The sequence below is a fragment of the Hibiscus syriacus genome, unplaced genomic scaffold (assembly GCF_006381635.1).
Source record: "Hibiscus syriacus cultivar Baekdansim isolate YM2019G1 unplaced genomic scaffold, ASM638163v2 tig00005411_pilon, whole genome shotgun sequence".
NCBI lineage: Eukaryota > Viridiplantae > Streptophyta > Magnoliopsida > Malvales > Malvaceae > Hibiscus > Hibiscus syriacus.
In genome coordinates this window covers 350,696-372,043 of record NW_024062057.1, presented here as the reverse complement: position 1 = coordinate 372,043, position 21,348 = coordinate 350,696, and the positions used below count along the sequence as shown (strand labels likewise).

General features: G+C 33.6%; 1 protein-coding gene and 1 long non-coding RNA gene across 2 annotated transcripts; one reads left to right on the top strand and one right to left on the bottom strand.

Annotated features, from left to right (window-relative positions):
• Positions 1-3,846: 3,846 nt before the first annotated feature.
• On the bottom strand, positions 3,847-4,807 carry LOC120199364. The gene is made up of 2 exons (XM_039200469.1): positions 4,665-4,807; positions 3,847-4,576 (listed from the first exon to the last, which is right to left on the bottom strand). The coding sequence occupies exons 1-2, from the start codon at positions 4,722-4,724 to the stop codon at positions 3,980-3,982; spliced, it is 657 nt and encodes a 218-aa protein (XP_039056400.1). The 5' UTR covers positions 4,725-4,807; the 3' UTR covers positions 3,847-3,979.
• A 10,311-nt stretch (positions 4,808-15,118) lies between these two features.
• On the top strand, positions 15,119-15,966 carry LOC120199349. Its single transcript, XR_005523454.1, has 4 exons — positions 15,119-15,146; positions 15,322-15,427; positions 15,562-15,649; positions 15,872-15,966. It is a non-coding gene; the product is annotated as an uncharacterized LOC120199349 (long non-coding RNA).
• The last annotated feature ends 5,382 nt before the right edge of the window (positions 15,967-21,348 follow it).

Sequence of the window (21,348 nt, the reverse complement as noted above, 5' to 3'; positions counted from 1 at the left end):
AATAAATCTTAAAATTTTAATTCTTTTCATTTTAGTCCCTGACTTAATATTTGGGGTATTACAAGTTCAGTGTTATCAAAATTTATTGACCATTGAAAGTGTCGTTGACATTTAGTAGTAGATTTAGTGAAGATATCTTTTTGTCATTAAAGGTTCTCTCACTAAAAAAAAGTCTGGTGTATGCCGTTGAAATTTCTTAGATAATGTGTGGTGAAAAAGATTGATTTCTTATGGGGATGAAAATTACTAAAATAGAATGTTTATTATAATGTTTGGATCACTTGATGTCTTTCGAAAGCTAGACGTTTTTCTTGTACTACCTGTAGTTGTTGGAAAATGGCGAATTTACTTAACTGACACCTTTTATGTGTAATATTTCCTTTTTAACACTTGTTGACCAATATTTCTCGAAGTAGCACCCTTTCGGCTGACGTGGCGCAAAGGCGCATCCCCGAGGATGCGCTTTCACGGGATTCTGATAACTCGGATGCCACGTGTGGAAGGTGCATCCCCGGGGACGCGCCTTCCATTTGGGTTCTGCTGAGTCAGATGCCACGCTGGTATTTCTTTTAATAATAAAGATTTTATTTTTATTATTATTATAAATAATTAATATGTTATGTAAAGTGTTTCGATTATAATTTAAGAATTATCGAATGTATTTTTTAAATGTATGAAATTATAATATTACACGTATTGTTATATATCTATTATTTTTTTATTATCGATCTATTAATTTTATCAATTAATTATTTAAATGTTATCAATCTAGTCATTTGTTATCAAAAATATTGATGCATAAGTTAATAAAATTAGTATAATTACACATTTAATATTCAATAGTTACATATTTTATCAATTTAGTCTTACTTTTAATTTGTTTAATTTAACATTTTTTCTCTACTTAGAAGGTAGGATTATTATAATATTTTAAAATTAATAATTAATTTTTTATAATAAATATTATAAATGTCTGGAGATATGGTCAGCATCTAATCGCAGCAACATTTCACTTTCCATTATAACTGTAGACAAAAAATATATAATTAGCACAAAATATAATTAATTAATAAATTTAAATAAATAATAATTATATAAATATTATTTTAATAAAAAAATAATATTTATATAATTATATTACTATAAAATATAAAACTATTTAAAAAAAATACTAACTTAAAAATAAATTTCTTACCACTAATAAGAAATTTAAAACTCAAATAGTTGGAGAATTTGAGTTATATAAGAGAGGAGAAGATGATTTTGGTGTGAAGAATGAGGTAAGGTTGAGGGAGTTTATATAGGGGAGGAAGAGGGGTAGTTGGGGAAAAACGGATGGGGGCATTTATGACATTTAATGGAAGGCGCGTCTTCGGGGATGCGCCTTCCACACGTGGCATCCGAGCCATCAGAATCCCGTGAAAACACGTCCCCGGGAATGCGCCTTTGTGTCACGTCAGTCAAAGGGTGTTACTTCGGGAAATATTAGTCAACGAGTGTTAAAAAATAAATATTACAGACAAAAAAAATGTCAGTTAAGTAAATACGCCTTGGAAAATCTGATAAAATAATAATATAAAAATGTCAGCAATTAAAACATCTTCTCAAAGATACTGTAACAAATATACTATCCCAATAAATAATTTTTCTAACATCCTAAATGAGTCAACCATTTTTTTCTAACATATTATCTAAAAAAATTTGCCGGTGTAGGCGTGTAGCCCTTTCCTCTCTGTATCAGTAAAAGCTATAAGGTAAAATAAAGGTAAATTTCAAAGCGGAAACCTGATGCACCGGCAAAACAACTAGTCTGAAATAGTTTCTCTCTAGGAATTGTAATTTGTTGCTGTTAAGTCATGCCTTTTATTTGTTCGTTACCCATCAAAGATGCAATGGAACATAATCTGGTTTGCAGTTGTATGATATGCTGCTGCTCTTTCTATTTCGTGATATGAAGGAGACGACATAATCATCTTGCATGTCCTTTTTGCTTGAATCAAACATAAAATCATTCGTGTTAATGCTTCCGCTTACGAAGCCACCTTGATGACAGGGTGTCAACTTAAAAAGAAGGGTAAACTACTTCAAATATCATTCACCTTTAAGTTCGGGCTCGTTTATATTACTAACGTTTTAATTTTGTCAATTTTAACACTGACATTTATATTTAACTACAATTATGTCACCCCGCCATTAATCCATTAATGGGACGATGACATAACATCTTCATTCCGTAACAGCGATGATATGGCTCCCTTACCAAAACAACATCATTTGGGCACAACCATTTTAATGTTCAAAAAGCTCAAAATGATATCATTTTAGTAATGAAAAAATTGTTTTTAATGAGATTCAAACCATTGACCTTTAGAACCAATATTAATCACTCTATCACTAAACTAACTAAAAAACTTGACACCTTTAGCAAAACTATTATTAATGTCAAAGAACATTTTAAATTTTAAATTTTTATAAACATATACTATTAGTCTTCATATTCTTCCTTTCTTCTTCAACAAAACTCTAAACAATTTAAGTTTCTTATTAGATTAAATCTCAAACCTAAATTCACAAAATCTTCCTTAACAAGAAGGTCGAGTATTGAATTGAAAATCTCCTTCATGCTTTTTGATGTTTTCTCAGTAACCAAGCATACCCCATCATCATCTTCTCCATTCTTTTTTTCACTTACTTCAACAACAAAAATTCAAACTTTCTCGGTTCATTCTAATGCTATTGTTAAAAAAAATGGAAGCTTTATAAAAAAAAGAAGAGTAAAGAACACAATTGAGAGGAAAAGGAAGGATCCCGAAAATGAGGGGATGGGAGATTAACTAAAGATTTAAAGAATAAGATTTTTTTTATAAAAAAGGTGAGAGAAGAACTTTAGGCTAAGCCTTTTTCTCTAAAATCCTGGGAACCTTGGAACCTTGAGAGAGATTCCCTACTGCCTTAGGAAATCAAACAACTATCCCTGCTTGAGAAAGTGTTTTAAACTCACTTGCTTCCAGTTTAACAAAAAATTAGCTTGGTGAATGGGAGATAGGAGATGGAAGATGGGAAAATTAATAAAAACAATTGGTTAACGAAATGCTAAGTTCAAGGTTGTTGATTTGGCTTTCAAAATTTTAAATTAGCTTAGTGGTTGGGTGATTAACTTTGGTTCTAAATGCCAACGGTTCATATCCCAGTGAAAACAATTTTTCCATAAATAAAACACCGTATTTTTAGCATTAAAACGGTCATTCCAAAACGACATCGTTTTAGTAAGGGAGTCACTTCATCGTCATCACGGAACGGAGATGTTATGTTATCGTCCCGTTAATGAATTAATAATGGGTAGCATAATTGTAGTTAAACATAAACGTCAGTGTTAAAATTGACAAAATTAAAATGTTAGTGAAACCCGAGTTTAAAGGTGAGTGATTTTTGAATTAGTTTATCTAAAAAGAATATTGACACAACTTTATAAATAATTGACATTTTTGGAGTGTGGCTGAATCTGGATTGCAGTTTATTTGTGCTTCCATGCTCAACCTAAAATGGCATAAAAGCAAGATGTCCTTTTTAGACGAGAAAACCTTTAGAAGATTAAACCAACAGGTTTAAGGTGTCAGAACATCAAATCAATCAGGAATTAGACAGTTAATTAAGAGATCTAAAGCATTGTTTTGTCTTTATTTCTTGTTAAACTTGATCATATCGTTGGGCAAACGAACTACGACTCTCTTGACGTTATTATAAAAACATAGGCTACTAAAGCGCATCATTCCTGCAGATATTACACAGCAACTATTAGTAAAATTTCTTTCAAAACTATTAGTAATCTGAATATTCAACCTGGTGATTGGATTTGGAAACTTCTAAACCATTTTCAGGTTCAAATTTCTGTACAATGCAATAGTCAATACCAAGAAAGTCGAAAAAAGAGATATACATACAATTAATACTTTTTTTCTTCTAGAAATATAAGATTATTCTATTTTCGTATGACATATTCTTCCCCCGATTGTCGATCAACATGTTTGATCCACCGCCTTTTGCCTTTGCCTGAACTTGAATTTCCTCCGCTGGTGGTGGCTACATGAGCAATATCCAAGCCTTTTCCTACCGGGAGAAACACGGAGCGGACAAGCCGTCGTGAACCGTCATCGGTAACACTTCTCCATTTGAAACTTGAAGCACTTTTGGAATTTGCATTCTTGCATACCAGAACTGCGCCTCGGTTGCTCAGTTTCGCCAGCCTTAATACCCAGGAGAAGTCCTTTCGGTGGCTATCCACCACCATGAAATCTATGCCGTTTAATCTATCCATTACTTCCTCAGGTTCTCCGACGATGACTTCCGGACTCGACATACCGGCTTCTTCTAGGGCCTCAACGTATGCTAATCTTGACCGTTCGTCGGGGACCATACATACATGTCTTCCGTCTGTATGGCTGGTAGCAACGGCCAGGCCGACGCTTGTTGCGGTGGCGCCACCCAGTGACCATGTCTCCATGATGAATCGCGCGTTCCAGCCTGCTGCCATGGCTGAAACAAGCTCTGCTACACCAGATTCATGATGAAGTTCACACTAGAAAAAGAAAGAAGAGAAACCCATCATCAATCGAATGAAATAGATACGAGGGGATGAGAATTGAAAAGGTTTGATGGATGCTTACAGATTTAACAGTATCAATGTAAGCCTTGGATGCTGTCTCCGGAGACCAAACTAGCTTCATTTCTTCCTTCAATTACCTTTGTTTTTCTGGTGCGATCGTTTTCGTTTTGGAGTTGTGCTTTTCTTGTGTTGACAAGTTGAAATGAAAAAAAATTGGTGGGTATTGCTTTATAAGCATTCGAGACAAAATGGAATTTGATTTGATTTGTGTTGTGGGAGCGTTGACAACGTTGGCCTCACCCTTCCAACGTGTGGCGGATTAGAATTACCGTGGATCGGTATTAATCTAATGTTATTGTCCAATTCCCTGGTTTTCTAGACTCTTTTAAAATGTCAATTTTGTTAATAAATTTGTTGTGGTCCACTCAAATTACAAAAGATCTAGTTTAATTACTTGTTAATTAAGATGGAATAATTACAGATTGGACCGTCTACTTGGCTCCACCACCTACCTAATGGAGAATTATTCAGAAAATGTAAGCTAATGCCCAAGGCTAAATATTAACTGTAATTAATAAAAGCTTCCGTCTCGACTCGTCTCGTGATCGTGATCGTGGTCGTGGTCGTGGTAATACGTGTCTTCGACACGTCCACGCGAATACTATTTTTTTAGAGAAAATTCTTAAGAAACAAATGTAATACCACCAGTCGTTGCGATTTTGGACTATCTCAACGAATTTGGAATAAATCGAAACGCGAACTTCGACTATCGCAACGAACTTGGAATAAATCGCAATGCGAACTTCGACTATCGAATAAATCGCAACGCGAACTTCGACTATCGCAACGCGAACTTCGACTATCGCAACGAACTTGGACTATCGCAACGCGAACTTGGACTATCGCAACGAATTTGGAAAATCGCATTGCTATAGTCGAAGTTCGCGTTGCGAATCTGGGAACTGATTTGCGATACCGGAGATCGCGTTGCGAATTATCGATCGCATTGCGATTTAGTTGGTCATTTTGGCAAATAAAAAAAATTGGTTAAAATCGTATATTATAAGGCATTTTTTGTCACTGAAGTTATTTTCTCTTAATAAATATTGATTCTAGTGTTTTTATAAGGAATGTTACTTTGTATATCCAAATTATTCAGATTCCCGTTCGCGTGAACAAAGAGTAGCTGTACCCAAAAAAAAAAGATAATACAAAGAATAAAGTAGTTATATCAAATTTCTATATAATTTATGTTTTTGGTTGATGATTCTTCGTTTCAATAATATAAAATTTAGTTTTTTTAAAATATTACATATTTTTATTATTATATCCAAAATTTTATAAATAAAACAATTATATCAATATATATAATTTAAATAATGTTTCACTATTGATTTAAAAACAAATACTATATGCAAGTGTATAATCATTAAATAATAAAATATAAGTTCAACTATTTAATAGTTATGCCATCAGGAGGGATTAATGGTTTGAATTTTTTATTACTTCTGGTACGAGAAAACTTTTCCGAAGAGTATTTCTAGTGCAAGTATTTAGTTTTGCCGTCTTCGTGTATGGTTTTGGTATTGTTGAGTTAATTTTTATAAACCCATTTGATCGGAGTATAAATGTTTTTAGTATGGAGGTCATTTCGGTATGTGAAACTTTTTTATGGACCAAAGAATTACTTTTTAATAGTGTATGTCTTAGATTTGATCGCACAAATGTCATTAATGCTTTGATTCCACACTAGAATTTACAATGCGAGTATGATATTATTATTATACAATGCACTATTTCAGTTCAGTTTCGATATATATGATTCGAAGTAAAATTGATAATTTTTTAGAATAATTTAGGATGATTATAATATAATATAATATATATTATGATTTTCCGGTAAGAACACAGACACGTTACAAACACAACCTAAATTAAAATACTTCAAATTAATTGACACTCATTACTTCTTTCTAGCTTCATAAAATCTCCCAAGTTAAAAGACTTCAAATTAACATGTTTCTGATTTTCTATCAAGTTTAATGTTTTTAAGTTTCATATATATTTTTTTAATTTTTATTAAATGAAATAAAAATCTATTACTTAAATTGAAACGAATAAATATTTTAATCAATCGATTCATCAATTTAGTAGAAACAATTTAGAGTCAAGAGTTAAACAAACTAAATTTATCTATTAACAAGAAAAATTATTAACAATTAACCGAACATGATTTTAGACACTCTTACTTGGAACAATTTTTATCCTTATTTTCAGTATTTTTTGTAACACCTCAAATTTCTGCCTAATAATTTCGAGTTTAGTCAAAAGATATATGAACCTCGTGAAGTACAAAATTAAAATCGATAGGTTGAGTGTGGGCTTAATTGGTTGTGAATTGGGCTCAATATATCAGAAAAATAGATATTGGATAGTATAAAGATGAGGAGGGACCAATAGTGAATTCTCCCAATTTTAAAAGATGAGAGTTTTTATATGTCCTTTCATCTTCTTCTCTTCCCTTTCTTCATTCACAATTGTCTTCTTCCTCCCCTTCCTCTCCAAGTGTCACTATAAGAAAATATACTTTTAGTGACACACGCTAATTTATGACTTGCAAAAACTGTGTCATAAAAAAATGTCATGTTTCTTAAAATATGAACGATTTATTACTTACAATAATGTGTGTCATATTTAATAGTCATAATCCAAAAAAAATACAAAACACAGAGTACACTTTTTAAGTGTGTGTCGTATATAAAAGTCGTCTTTTAATTCCCCCCCATTATTTTCATCCTTTCCCGCTTCTTCCCCCTCGATAATTATCAGTTCACTCCGCATGCTTCCCCTTTTTCTCTTTTTCCCTTTTTCCTTTTGTCCAAAACGCCATCTTCTCGAAGGGATTATCTTATCTTTTTGTTGCAGTGATTTTGCATACAACTACCTCGAAGGGACCATTCCAAGTGAATGTGTAACACCCTAACCCATACCCGACCTGGATACGAGTCCGAGATGTCACATTGACATTTTCAAAACCTTTACTCTTGTAAAATAACTGAACATTTGAATTTATATTAAGAAAATACAATAAAATATTATTCAATTGTGTTTGGTATAAAAGTTTGAGATAAAAACGTGTTTATGAACGGTAAAATACGATATGAACAGTACTACAGTAACCTGCTACAGTGCTACAGTGATTTTCGTAAATTGTACATAACACTCGTAAAAATTTAACCGTTCATTTCTTTGCATTTATACTTATATAAATATGTTTAAAATATTACAAAACTCGATCAGAGCATAAATACCTAATTTACCTACTTTATTTACATGCCAACCTATTTATCACATAATAATACATACTGTGTAATTTACTTCTGATCTGAACTTTGAGCTGAGATATGTTGTTACTTTGAACTTAGCTTTGATCCTTCTGCTTCTCAGTACCTACGTGTAAATCACTTACACGCTAAGTCATAGACTTAGTGAAGCAAAAACATAATAATAATGCATTTCTCATAAATATAAACATTCAATCTATGAATTCAATCGTGTCGCATATAATTTAGTATACATGATAACATAAGATAATACAAGTACTTTTAATACCTTTTTATCGTATAAATATATATATCGAACATTTCTCTACATACCATGGAACACATATACTACTTCACAACAAAACATACATAGTAGCAAATCAATTTATTTATTTACTCTCTGTAAAGACCATGTATTATCCCATGTATACTTTTGAGAACTTAAGGTATGTTAGTTCATTGAGGTTGTACACCACTATGCTGTCACAACAGCTCGTATAAATGTCCCGAAGGACCAGTCCATAGATTCCGAAGAACCTAGGTAATCAGTCCATATGTCCCGAAGAACATAGGTAAACAATCCATATGTCCCGAAGAACATAGGTAAACAGTCCATATGTCCCGAAGAACATAGGTAAACAGTCCATATGTCCCGAAGAACATAGGTAAACAGTCCATATGTCTTGAAGAACATAGGTAAACCCTCGACCCTTGGCATGCCAACTATACCCCTAGCTCTCATATCACATAACATGGGCATTATCATTTATAACAGTTCACATTACTTATTCATATTCTTTCTCTTATAAACACATATCTTTTCTTTTCAGTCACGTATCACATGTACGTGTAATCATTGATCTCATAATCACATGTTCCTTCTCTTCTGTCACATACCACATGTATGTGTAAACATATATCTAATATCATATGTTGCATTTTCACGTAAGCATGTAAATCATGTAACATATAAACATACATCCATTTCTATGTACTAATGCACACATAGTAATCACATAACATTATATAAGTTACTTCTTTAACTCTATCATTGACTCATCGCAATCCAATGTTTGATCAATCACATAAGTACAATTTAAATTGCATTCACCTTAGCCTTGCTTTGATTCGATTATAATCCTTTGATTATTCCGGAACTTGTTTAGGCTCAATATCTACATAAATATATCATTTCAAAACAACTATCAGAAGCCTAAACTTTAAACTTGATGTTAATAACTTAAACCAGTTTAATGAATCAAATTCTATATTTTCATTTAGGGGGAATCGATACCCCCTAGGGGAATCGATACCCCCTGAACATACTGAAATTTTTCATTCAAGAGGGGGAATCGATTCCCATTCATAGGGTATCGGTTCCCTCTACCCAGAAATTGTATTTTAAGCTCGAAAATCATCATTTTTCATTCAATTCTTCTATTTTAAACCCCTACCATGTCATTAAACTCAACTACCATTGCTTAAACTAACTTATATCCATGAAAATCATCTATAACTTCAAAATCCTATCATTCATATGAAATTCAAGAATCATACTCAATTTTCCATATGTTCTAAATACAATTCTAACACTTCTATCTTCTTATTCTCATATATGACAAGTCAAATTCAACTTAAAATTCAACTTATCAACTCTATTCAATGATTTCATATAAAAAACTCGTTTTCTTAAATCTCTTATAACTTCTTCATCTTTTGATTTTAAGATAACTTAAGCTTTCCTTAAGCTTAGCTATCCTCTAAGGATCAAAACTCATGCTTAAAATCAACAAACAATCAAGAAATTAGAGAACTCACCTTTGCTTTGAGTTTTCACGTGGAGAAGAGAAGAAGATGAAGAAGAGAATTGCTTTGAAGCTTATCTCTTCAGTCATTATCCACATGGGTATTATAATACCCATTAATTATTATTTAATTATTTTCCTTGTTCAATTACTTATTTGCCCTTTAACTCCTTTAATATTTACTAATAACTTTCAGGAAATATCTCCACATAAATCATCAAATTATTTAACTATTCTACTTTAATCACCATATTATGAAATTTTTACAATTTAGTCATTAACCCGTAGTTTAGGATGTTACAAATCTTCCCCCCTTAAGAAAATTCATCCTCGAATTTTCATTGCACCATGAGATAAGATACTGTCTACACGTCTCCAATGCATTTTACTTTAACCTTTCTAAAATCCATGTAATGTAACTCATTATATAGACAATAACCTCTATTTTCATCACTCCATACCAATAATCCATCTATTTTTATTTTTTTTAATCTCTAATTACCATATTTTTTTTATAGTTCAGATTCAACCATTCCATTTTCCTTTGTCTTATAAACTGATCACTGATGTACATATTCTTAAACTTTTTTATAACAATATTCTGCATCATTTGATCTTTTAATATTCTCCTTATAAGAATCATCCCCTCTACCTTATCTTATCAATGCAGTAAAGAAACTATTCTATTTTAGAACGATATAAATCCTCTAACATTATAATTTCCAATTCATCTAAACTGTTTAACTCTACTCTTTTCAATTATAATTGACATTTTTATGGTAATTATAAAACTAGTTTATTTCCAATCTTACTTCAAATTCATTGAATAATAATTCATCAATTTAGTAAGAAATTAAATTCTCTGAATTATAATGGGACACTCTCAATATATCTTACTTATCCACACACTGTACCCTAATAAATTTGTCACTGTCATATTACTATAAATAACTTCTAATTGAATTCTCAATTCTTTCACCAATTTACTACTAATATATGAACATGCAAGCCTAAATCAATCATTATCATAATGTATTTATTTCACACTAGAAAGATACCTGCTATTATCTCCGGATCATCAAAATCTTCATTGGTATTAATATTATACATTCGAGCAGTGGAGCGTATTTCTTGTTGAGTAGAGGATTCAGGTTGGCTCATACCTCTTCCTCTACCTCTCCCTCTCCAAGGTATCGAAGCAGATCGTTCCGACTGTACTGGTTCTCCTTTCCCCAATGGGCAATCTCTCACAAAATGTCCCATTTCACCACATCGGAAACAAGCTCCGGATTCTACCTTACATATTCCACCATGATATTTTCCACAAGTCTGACAATGTCTTTGTTGGGTTCTGTCCTCACCAAACCCTACTGATTGGGTCTGTATAGATTTCCTCTGATTTGATTCTCTAACGGAGGATTCTACCAATCCAGACCTTGCCTGAGACTGAGTACCAGAATCTCTACCCCTCTTGGGTGGTGCAGAACTCGATAAAGCCCCGGTTCTATTAGATGATTGGGTTTTTTGATCCCCAAACCTTTCATTCTGAGCTCTCTCTAGAGCTTTAGCACGATTTACTATTTCTTGAAACGAGGACAAGTTCAATACTATTAACATTTCTTTCAACCTTGGGCGCAAGCCCTCTACAAACCACTCACACACATCCTTCTCTGTTGGGATCAACTCAGCCGCAAAATGACTTAACTTATTAAACTCGCACTCGTACTCATACACTGTGTGATTCATCTGTATCAGATTCAAAATTTCTTGCTTCATTTGCCTGATAAATTGGTCTCCTATATACTTATGCTTAAACTCTTCTAAGAACAGAGACCATGTCACTTGATCATTGGTCATTCTCAAAGTGACATTTGTCCACCAAATTCTCGCTTGCCCACGAAGCAAGGAGACCACTCCATCTAACTTCTCTACATTAGAACAGTGGAGTCCATCTAACATAATTTTTACATCATTAAGCCAAAGGTCCGCAGCAACATGACCTTCTTCGCCTTCACCTTTAAACTCTGTAGCTCCTAAACCCTTCAACTCCTTTGCAACTTTCATTCTTGGAGTTGAAGTAACAGGAGGTTGAAAACGAGTCAATACCGCATCTAATGTTCTAAAGAACACATCTTGATCAGTTACAGGCACTCCAGAAGGTGTCTGTTCTTCACCTTGCCTGGCCAGGGCAGGTGAATTACTGCTCTCAGCGGGCCGATCATCTCCCGCTTGACTTCTATAACTATCATGTCTGGACATCTATTAAGAATAAACATATCGTTCTATTAGCAAAACAACATACTCATTACTATACCAGATCAGAAGTTTTCACTATTTTGTTGGCATGTATACATTATAAGACACCCTAGACTCTTGTTTATGGCGAGAATCGGCTAAACCGTAGCTCTGATACCATTAAATGTAACACCCTAACCCATACCCGACCTGGATACGAGTCCGAGATGTCACATTGACATTTTCAAAACCTTTACTCTTGTAAAATAACTGAACATTTGAATTTATATTAAGAAAATACAATAAAATATTATTCAATTGTGTTTGGTATAAAATTTTGAGATAAAAACGTGTTTATGAACGGTAAAATACGATATGAACAGTACTACAGTAACCTTCTACAGTGCTACAGTGATTTTCATAAATTGTACATAACACTCGTAAAAATTTAACCGTTCATTTCTTTGCATTTATACTTATATAAATATGTTTAAAATATTACAAAACTCGATCAGAGCATAAATACCTAATTTACCTACTTTATTTACATGCCAACCTATTTATCACATTATAATACATACTGTGTAATTTACTTCTGATCTGATCTTTGAGCAGAGATATGTTGTTACTTTGAACTTAGCTTTGATCATTCTGCTTCTCAGTACCTACGTGTAAATCACTTACACGCTAAGTCATAGACTTAGTGAAGCAAAAACATAATAATAATGCATTTCTCATAAATATAAACATTCAATCTATGAATTCAATCGTGTCGCATATAATTTAGTATACATGATAACATAAGATAATACAAGTACTTTTAATACCTTTTTATCGTATAAATATATATATCAAACATTTCTCTACATACCATGGAACACATATACTACTTCACAACAAAACATACATAGTAGCAAATCAATTTATTTATTTACTCTCTGTAAAGACCATGTATTAGCCCATGTATACTTTTGAGAACTTAAGGTATGTTAGTAAATTGAGGTTGTGCACCACTATGCTGTCACAACAGCTCGTATAAATGTCCCGAAGGACCAGTCCATAGATTCCGAAGAACCTAGGTAATCAGTCCATATATCCCGAAGAACATAGGTAAACAGTCCATATGTCCCGAAGAACATAGGTAAACAGTCCATATGTCCCGAAGAACATAGGTAAACAATCCATATGTCCCGAAGAACATAGGTAAACAGTCCATATGTCCCGAAGAACATAGGTAAACAGTCCATATGTCCTGAAGAACATAGGTAAACCCTCGACCCTTGGCATGCCAACTATACCCCTAGCTCTCATATCACATAACATGGGCATTATCATTTTTAACAGTTCACATTACTTATTCATATTCTTTCTCTTATAAACACATATCTTTTCTTTTCAGTCACGTATCACATGTACGTGTAATCATTGATCTCATAATCACATGTTCTTTCTCTTCTGTCACATACCACATGTATGTGTAAACATATATCTAATATCATATGTTGCATTTTCACGTAAGCATGTAAATCATGTAACATATAAACATACATCCATTTCTATGTACTAATGCACACATAGTAATCACATAACATTATATAAGTTACTTCTTACCATAGTAACTCTATCATTGACTCATCGCAAGCCAATGTTTGATCAATCACATAAGTACAATTTAAATTGCACTCACCTTAGCCTTGCTTTGATTCGATTATAATCCTTTGATTATTCCGGAACTTGTTTAGGCTCAATATCTACATAAATATATCATTTCAAAACAACTATCAGAAGCCTAAACTTTAAACTTGATGTTAATAACTTAAACCGGTTTAATGAATCAAATTCTATATTTTGATTTAGGGGGGAATCGATACCCCCCTAGGGGAATCGATACCCCCTGAACATACTGGAATTTTTCGTTCAAGAGGGGGAATCGATTCCCATTCATAGGGTATCGGTTCCCTCTACCCAGAAATTGTATTTTAAGCTCGAAAATCATCAAGTTTTCATTCAATTCTTCTATTTTAAACTCCTACCATGTCATTAAACTCAACTACCATTGCTTAAACTAACTTATATCCATGAAAATCATCTATAACTTCAAAATCCTATCATTCATATGAAATTCAAGAATCATACTCAATTTTCCATATGTTCTAAATACAATTCTAACACTTCTATCTTCTTATTCTCATAGATGACAAGTCAAATTCAACTTAAAATTCAACTTATCAACTCTATTCCATGATTTCATATAAAAACTCATTTTCTTAAATCTCTTATAACTTCTTCATCTTTTGATTTTAAGATAACTTAAGCTTTCCTTAAGCTTAGTTATCCTCTAAGGATCAAAACTCATGCTTAAAATCAACAAACAATCAAGAAATTAGAGAACTCACATTTGCTTTGAGTTTTCACGTGGAGAAGAGAAGAAGATGAAGAAGAGAATTGCTTTGAAGCTTATCTCTTCAGTCATTATCCACATGGGAATTATAATACCCATTAATTATTATTTAATTATTTTCCTTGTTCAATTACTTATTTGCCCTTTAACTCCTTTAATATTTACTAATAACTTTCAGGAAATATCTCCACATAAATCATCAAATTATTTAACTATTCTACTTTAATCACCATATTCTGAAGTTTTTACAATTTAGTCATTAACCCGTAGTTTGGGATGTTACAGAATGTGCTTCAATGAATTTGACTTTTGCATCCACCGTCACGTACGATAGCCGAGCAATTATCATTGATGGGAAACGCCGTGTTTTGGTATCTGACTCCATTCACTACCCTGGCAGCACCCCTGATGTAAGCTTGAATTTTCTGTCATTTTCCCCTCGTTTTCCCTTTACCTGTTTTTGGAAAAGGAAAAAATGTGCCAACAATCCGATGCTCCTGACCTTATTATAAGTTTGGGGTTTTAAGATTTAGGTTTTTTACTTGCAATTTCGATCATAGTTAATCGTTTCGCTTGGAATTTGCATGTTTTAGTCAAAAGAGGTTTCAATATGTTTCTTGTTTATTTTGAAAATCAGGGCATTGGTTGGTTTTTGATACATAATTTCTTTTTTTATCTTGGCAATGACAGATTAACACCTGCAATGGATTCTACTGTGATCAATTCACTCCAAATTCTAATAAGAAACCAAAAATGTGGACCGAAAATTGGTTTGGATGGTATGGTGTCCAAGTCCAACTTGTCAATATAATTTACAATCTGACTTCTACTTAGTAGTTGTTTTGGTGATATGGATTAAATGTCTCCATCATAATGCTACTTGCTTGCTTCTCTTATTCAACTTTTTATCAAAAAGTATTTCTTCATTACTTCCCAATATATTTCAAATGCTAGGTTCCTTTCATTTGGTGGTGCCGTTCCCTACAGAGCTGTAGAAGACCTAGCATTTGCGGTTGCACGGTTTTACCAAAGAGGTGGAACTTTCCAAAACTATTATATGGTAATCATAATTGGAGTTTCAAATGTGTTTGTGCATTGTCTTTTATAGTAATAAAATCCAATCCTAGAATCTAGTACGCAGTCTCATTTCGAACGGAACTTACGGGTCAATTTTTTTGGTTTCTCTTAAAATAGTATCATGGTGGAACAAACTTTGGCAGGACTACAGGTGGACCCTTCATTACTACTAGTTATGATTATGATGCTCCAATTGATGAGTATGGTATGTCTTCAGTCAATCTAATAAAAATTATTAGCACTTCTAAGCATCTACTTGGCCTCCTGTAACATACTTGAGGTTATCATCTTGTATGAAACTTGACTCATATCGGTGGTTATTACAATAGAATGACTAATGTAAAACCATGATTATTCGGTTTATAATTTCATAAACGACATCTTCTAAGTTTCACCTGTCTTCCAATTCCCTGTTTTTTTTTTTCAGGACTTGTTAGACAACCTAAGTGGGGTCACCTAAGAGATGTTCATAAGGCTATAAAGCTTTATGAAGAAGCACTGCTAGCCACTGATCCTACCATTTCCTCCTTAGGTCTAAACTTGGAGGTATTTTCCATATTTATTCTCTTTCTTTCTCATTTTAAAAGAGAACCTTACTTCTTTGCTTCTATGTTGGTTATCAATAAGAACTCAAAGAGGGCTACCTCTTTATTACTTCTTTGTCTGATTGGTGAGCAAGGGTCCCATTGAAATCTCAAGGATCATAATATTTTATACACATAAATGACAAAAGATAAATCACTTTTGTAACATCCTCAATACCGGGTTAGTGACTAAATTGTAAAGTATCATAATTTAGTTGTTAAAATAAAATGAATGAATAGTATAAAGATTTATATGTAAATTATTGTGTAGGATGGAATTGAAAGGAAGAATGAATGGAAGGACAATAGAGTAATTGCAAGGAAAATAATTAAAGAAAGGATAAGTATAGATATAAGGATACACGTGGGTGGAAGGGGAGAAAACACCCAAGACTTCCAGAGTTCTCTTCTTCTTCTTTCTTCCCTGTGCGTGTGAACCAAAGCAAAGGTAAGATTTCTGATTATTGAGTTTCTTGTTAAATTTAGTATTGGGTTTTGATTATTATATGATAACTAAGCTTAACGAAAGCTTAAGTTATCTTAACATCAAATGATGATGGAGTTAGGAGAGATTTAAGATTGGAAGTTCTTAAATGAAATCTTGGAATAGAGTTCATAACTAGAATTGAAAGTTAAATTTGACTTGTCATCAATCTAGTTAAGATATACGAAGTGTTAAAAGCGGAATTCAATCATGTTGATTTATTAATGTAATTCTTGAATTACATATGAAGGATAGGATTTGAAGGTTGAAGATGAAATAAATGAGTATAAATTGGTTTAAGGATGTGTACTATAGTTAAGAATGAAAAAGAGGATTAAACATGAAGGATTTAATCCAAAATGAATGAATTTTCGGGTTCAAAAAGAGGATTCTGGGCAGAGTGCATCGATGCATATTCATGGTGAATCGATGCATTAAGGTTAAAACCTAGAAAGTGTTTGAAGGTGTATCTATGCACTGGTAGTGCATCGATGCACTCTTTTAAAATAAAAAGATCGAATGCAATTAGTGCATCGATGCATAAGGAATACATCGATGCATCCCATTAATAATAAAACATCGAATGCATTTTATGCACCGATGCACAAGTAGTGCATCGATGCATACCTTCATTAAAAGAGGAAATTGGCATTTATCTTAATCTAAAGAGTGAACCATTAGAGTATATTAGCTATAATACTGATATAGATCCATGTGTGATTATGTAGATACTAAAAGTAAGCTTATTCTGGAACGATCAAAAGATTAGAATCGAATCAAAGCAAAGCTAAGGTGAGTGCATACTATATGTATAGTATAATGGAATAAGACTTGTGATAAGTCTAATTTCTATATTGATTTTCATAGTACAATAGTTGTGAACATGCATACATGTTATTGTAATACATGCATAAGGCATATATATATGTTCATGTGATTGGATAAGTGATGTATATATATGAATAGATGCAAAAACACATGTGATATGATATGTGATATGAGAACATGACATGAGCTACATGATCACAAGAGAAATGACATGAGCTACATGATCACAAGAGAAATGACATGAGTACATGAACATATAAAATATAAGAATAATGCCCATAGTATACGATATGAGAGCTATAGGTGTAATTGGCATGCCAAGAGTCGAAGGTATAATATTCCTTCGGGACGTAGTCCTTCGGGATGTAGTGGTCCTACGGGACATATATGACAGTTCTTCGAGACGAATACTAAACTAAGGTTCGGTGCCCCATGAGGGAATTGATACGAGCTGTGGTGACAGTATTAGTGCACAACCTCAATGCACTCACATACCTCTATTCTCAATAATATACATGGGCAATTGAAATACAAAGTAAAGTGAAAGTGGTACAAGAAGGTAAGTTTTGTACATGCATGATATGATTATATATGTTATTGTGTAATAGATATATGTATATTGAAATGTCATGAAGGAAATGGTAAGAATGCATATTCATGAAGATATTGTTGCATATTCATTTATTGCCTCACTAAGTCTATGACTTAACGTATAAGTGATTTACACGTAGGTACCAAAAAATAAGAAGATTCAGAATAGCAGTGGCACGGACAGCAACATTACTAAGAAGTTAGATCAGAAGTAATTGACAAAGTATGTATTTTGTTGTGTATAAAGTGTTGGTATGTAATAAGTAGTTAATTATGAATGCTCTGATCGATTTTGTATTAAGTTGTCTCTTTTATGTAAATTAAAGTATTTTGTTTTAATGAAAGTTTTAAATTCCCGGGATTTTTCTTTAAGAATCAAAGTTTGAAAAGTTAATGTGACATCTCGGACTTGTATTCGGGTCAAATATGAGTTAGGGGTGTTACATTTAATGGTATCAGAGCTACGGTTTTGTCGATTCTCGGCATAAACCGGAGTCTAGAGTGTCTGATAATGTATACATACCAACAAAAGAGTAGAAACTTCTGATCTGATGGAATAGTAAGTATGTTGTTTTGCTAATAGAACTATATGTTGTATTTTTATAGATGTCCGGACGAGGTAGTTCTAGGAATGAAGCGGGAGGTGATAGACCCGCTGAAAGTAGTAATTCACCTGCCCTGGCCAGGCAGAGTGAAGAACATACATCCTCTGGAATGCCTGTAAATGATCAAGATGTATTCTTTAGAATGTTAGACGCGGTATTGACACGTTTCCAACCTCCTGTTACTTCAACTCCAAAAAAAAATGTTGCGAAAGAGTTGAAGGGATTAGGAGCTCCAGAGTTTAGAGGGGAAGCCGATGAAGGTCCTGTTACTGCGGACCTTTGGCTTAATGACGTGAAGGTCATGCTTACGGGACTTCATTGTTCCGATGCTGAGAAAATGGATGTTGTAATTTCCTTGTTGAGAGGACAAGCAAGGATCTGGTGGACCAATGTTACATTGAGAATGTCTAACGCCCAAGTAACTTGGTCATTATTTTTAGAAGAATTCAAGCATAAGTACATTGGAGATCAATTTGTTCGTCAAATGAAGCAAGAGTTCATGAATTTGAAGCAATGAAATCACACTGTATATGAGTACGAGTGTGAATTCAATAAGTTGAGCCACTTTACTGCCGAGTTAATTCCTACGGAGAAGGATACTTGTGAGTGGTTTGTAGAGGGTTTACATCATCGATTGAAGGAAATATTAATTATCTTGAATTTATCCTCGTTTCAAGAGGTAGTCAACAATGCCAAGGCTCTGGAAAGAGCTCAGAACGAGAGGTTTGAAAATTTGAGAGCTCAGGAAGTCAAAAGAACGGGTGCTTCTTTGAGTTCCGCACCATCAAAAAGGGGCAGAGATACTGGTTTTCAACCCCAAGTTAGATCAGAGTCAGTGACATCCTCCACTAGATGGTCAAATCAGATAAGAGGTAGACAAACTCAGTCAGTGGGATCTGGAGCTGGGAGATCTAATCAGAGTCAAGCCAGACAATGCTCACATTGTGGAAAGAATCATTCAGGGATATACTAGATGATTTCTGGAGTTTGCTTTAGATGTGGGGATGCTGAGCATTTTGTTCGGGATTGTCCAATGTTAACCAGTGAAGCTATACAGCCAGAGAGATCTATTTCTGCAGGCCAGAGAGGAAGAGGTAGAGGCAGAGGAAGAAGCCAATCGAAATTCTCTGCTCAACAGGAGATACACTCCACTGCTCGAGTGTACAACCTCAAGACCAATGAGGATTATGATGACCCAGATATTATAACAGGTACATTTCTATTGTTTGACAAAGGTGTAGTTGTATTGATTGATACGGGGTCTACATATTCATATATTACTAGTAAGTTAGTGAAAGAATTGAACATTCCGTTAGAAACTACTAGCAATGATGTGATAGTGACAAACCCATTAGGGCACAGTGCTTGGATAAATTTGGTAAGCCGAGGGTGTCCTATACAAATTCAGGGAATTGAATTTCGTACTAATCTGATGAAATTACCTTTCGACGAATTTGAAGTGATACTGGGAATGGATTGGTTATATCGTTATTACGCTAATGTTGATTGTAGATTAAAAAGAGTAACGATGAGAAGTCCAGAAGGGGTAGATGTGGTGGTATTTAGTGAAGTATGAAATCCATTGGCAAATGTAATTTCAGTAATATCGGCGAAGAAGTTATTGCTACAAGGATGTCAAGGGTTCATTGCTAATGTGCTGGATATTAGAACCAATGAGAAAGGGATTGAAGGAATTCCTATAGTCAGAGAATTTCCCGATGTATTTCCTGCAGAGTTGCCAGGTTTACCTCCAGACAGAGAGGTAGAATTCCAGATTGAGATAATACCAGGAACAGCGATGGCTCCAAAAGAGTTGCAAGAATTAAAGATTCAATTACAGGAGTTACTAGACAAAGGGTTTATTAGACCAAGTGTATCACCTTGGGGAGCTCCTGTTCTATTTGTTAAAAAGAAAGATAGATCAATGCGTCTTTGTATCGATTACAGATAGCTCAATAAAGTGACCATCAAGAACAAGTATCCACTTCCCCGAATTGACGATTTATTTGATCAATTAATGGAAGCTTCAGTGTTCTCAAAAGTTGATCTACGTTCGGGTTATCATCAATTAAAGATTCAAGAGAAAGATATTTTAAAAACGGCGTTTAGAACAAGATATGGTCATTATGAGTTTATCGTGATGCCGTTTGGAGTTACGAATGCACCGGCTACTTTTATGGATCTAATGAATAGGATATTCCAACCATATTTGGATCAACTTGCTGTGGTGTTTATTGATGATATTTTAATGTATTCAAAGTCAAAAGAAGAGCATAGTTCACACTTACATATTGTTTTACAGATTTTACGAGACAAGAAGCTTTATGCTAAATTTTCTAAGTGTGAATTTTGGTTGAATGAAGTGACATTCCTTGGACATGTAATTTCTGCAGAAGGAGTTCGAGTGGATCCCCAAAAGATTAAAGCTATTCTAGAGTGGGAAGTTCCAAAGAATGTATCAGAAGTTAGAAGTTTTCTGGGGTTAGCTGGTTATTATCGAATGTTCGTTAAAAACTTTTCGATCATAGCATTACCCCTAACTAAACTGTTGAAAAAGGAAGTAAAATTTGTTTGGACTCAAGAATGTCAAGAGAGTTTTGAAAAGTTAAAGAAGGTTCTTACAGAAGCTCCAGTGTTAGTTCAACCTGAGTCTGGTAAAAACTTTATAGTGTATAGTGATGCGTATCATAGTGGTTTGGGATGCGTATTAATGCAAGAAGGCAAAGTGGTGGCCTATGCTTCGAGACAACTAAAACCGCATGAAAAGAATTATCCGACACACGACCTAGAGATGGCGGCAGTAGTGTTTGCT

Coding starts and splice junctions, on each gene's coding strand:
- LOC120199364 (XM_039200469.1), bottom strand. CDS start 4,724: ATGAAGCTAGTTTGGTCTCCGGAGACAGCATCCAAGGCTTACATTGAT. Junction 4,577..4,664: donor ACATTGATACTGTTAAATCT/GTAAGCATCCAT, acceptor TTCTTTTTCTAG/TGTGAACTTCATCATGAATC.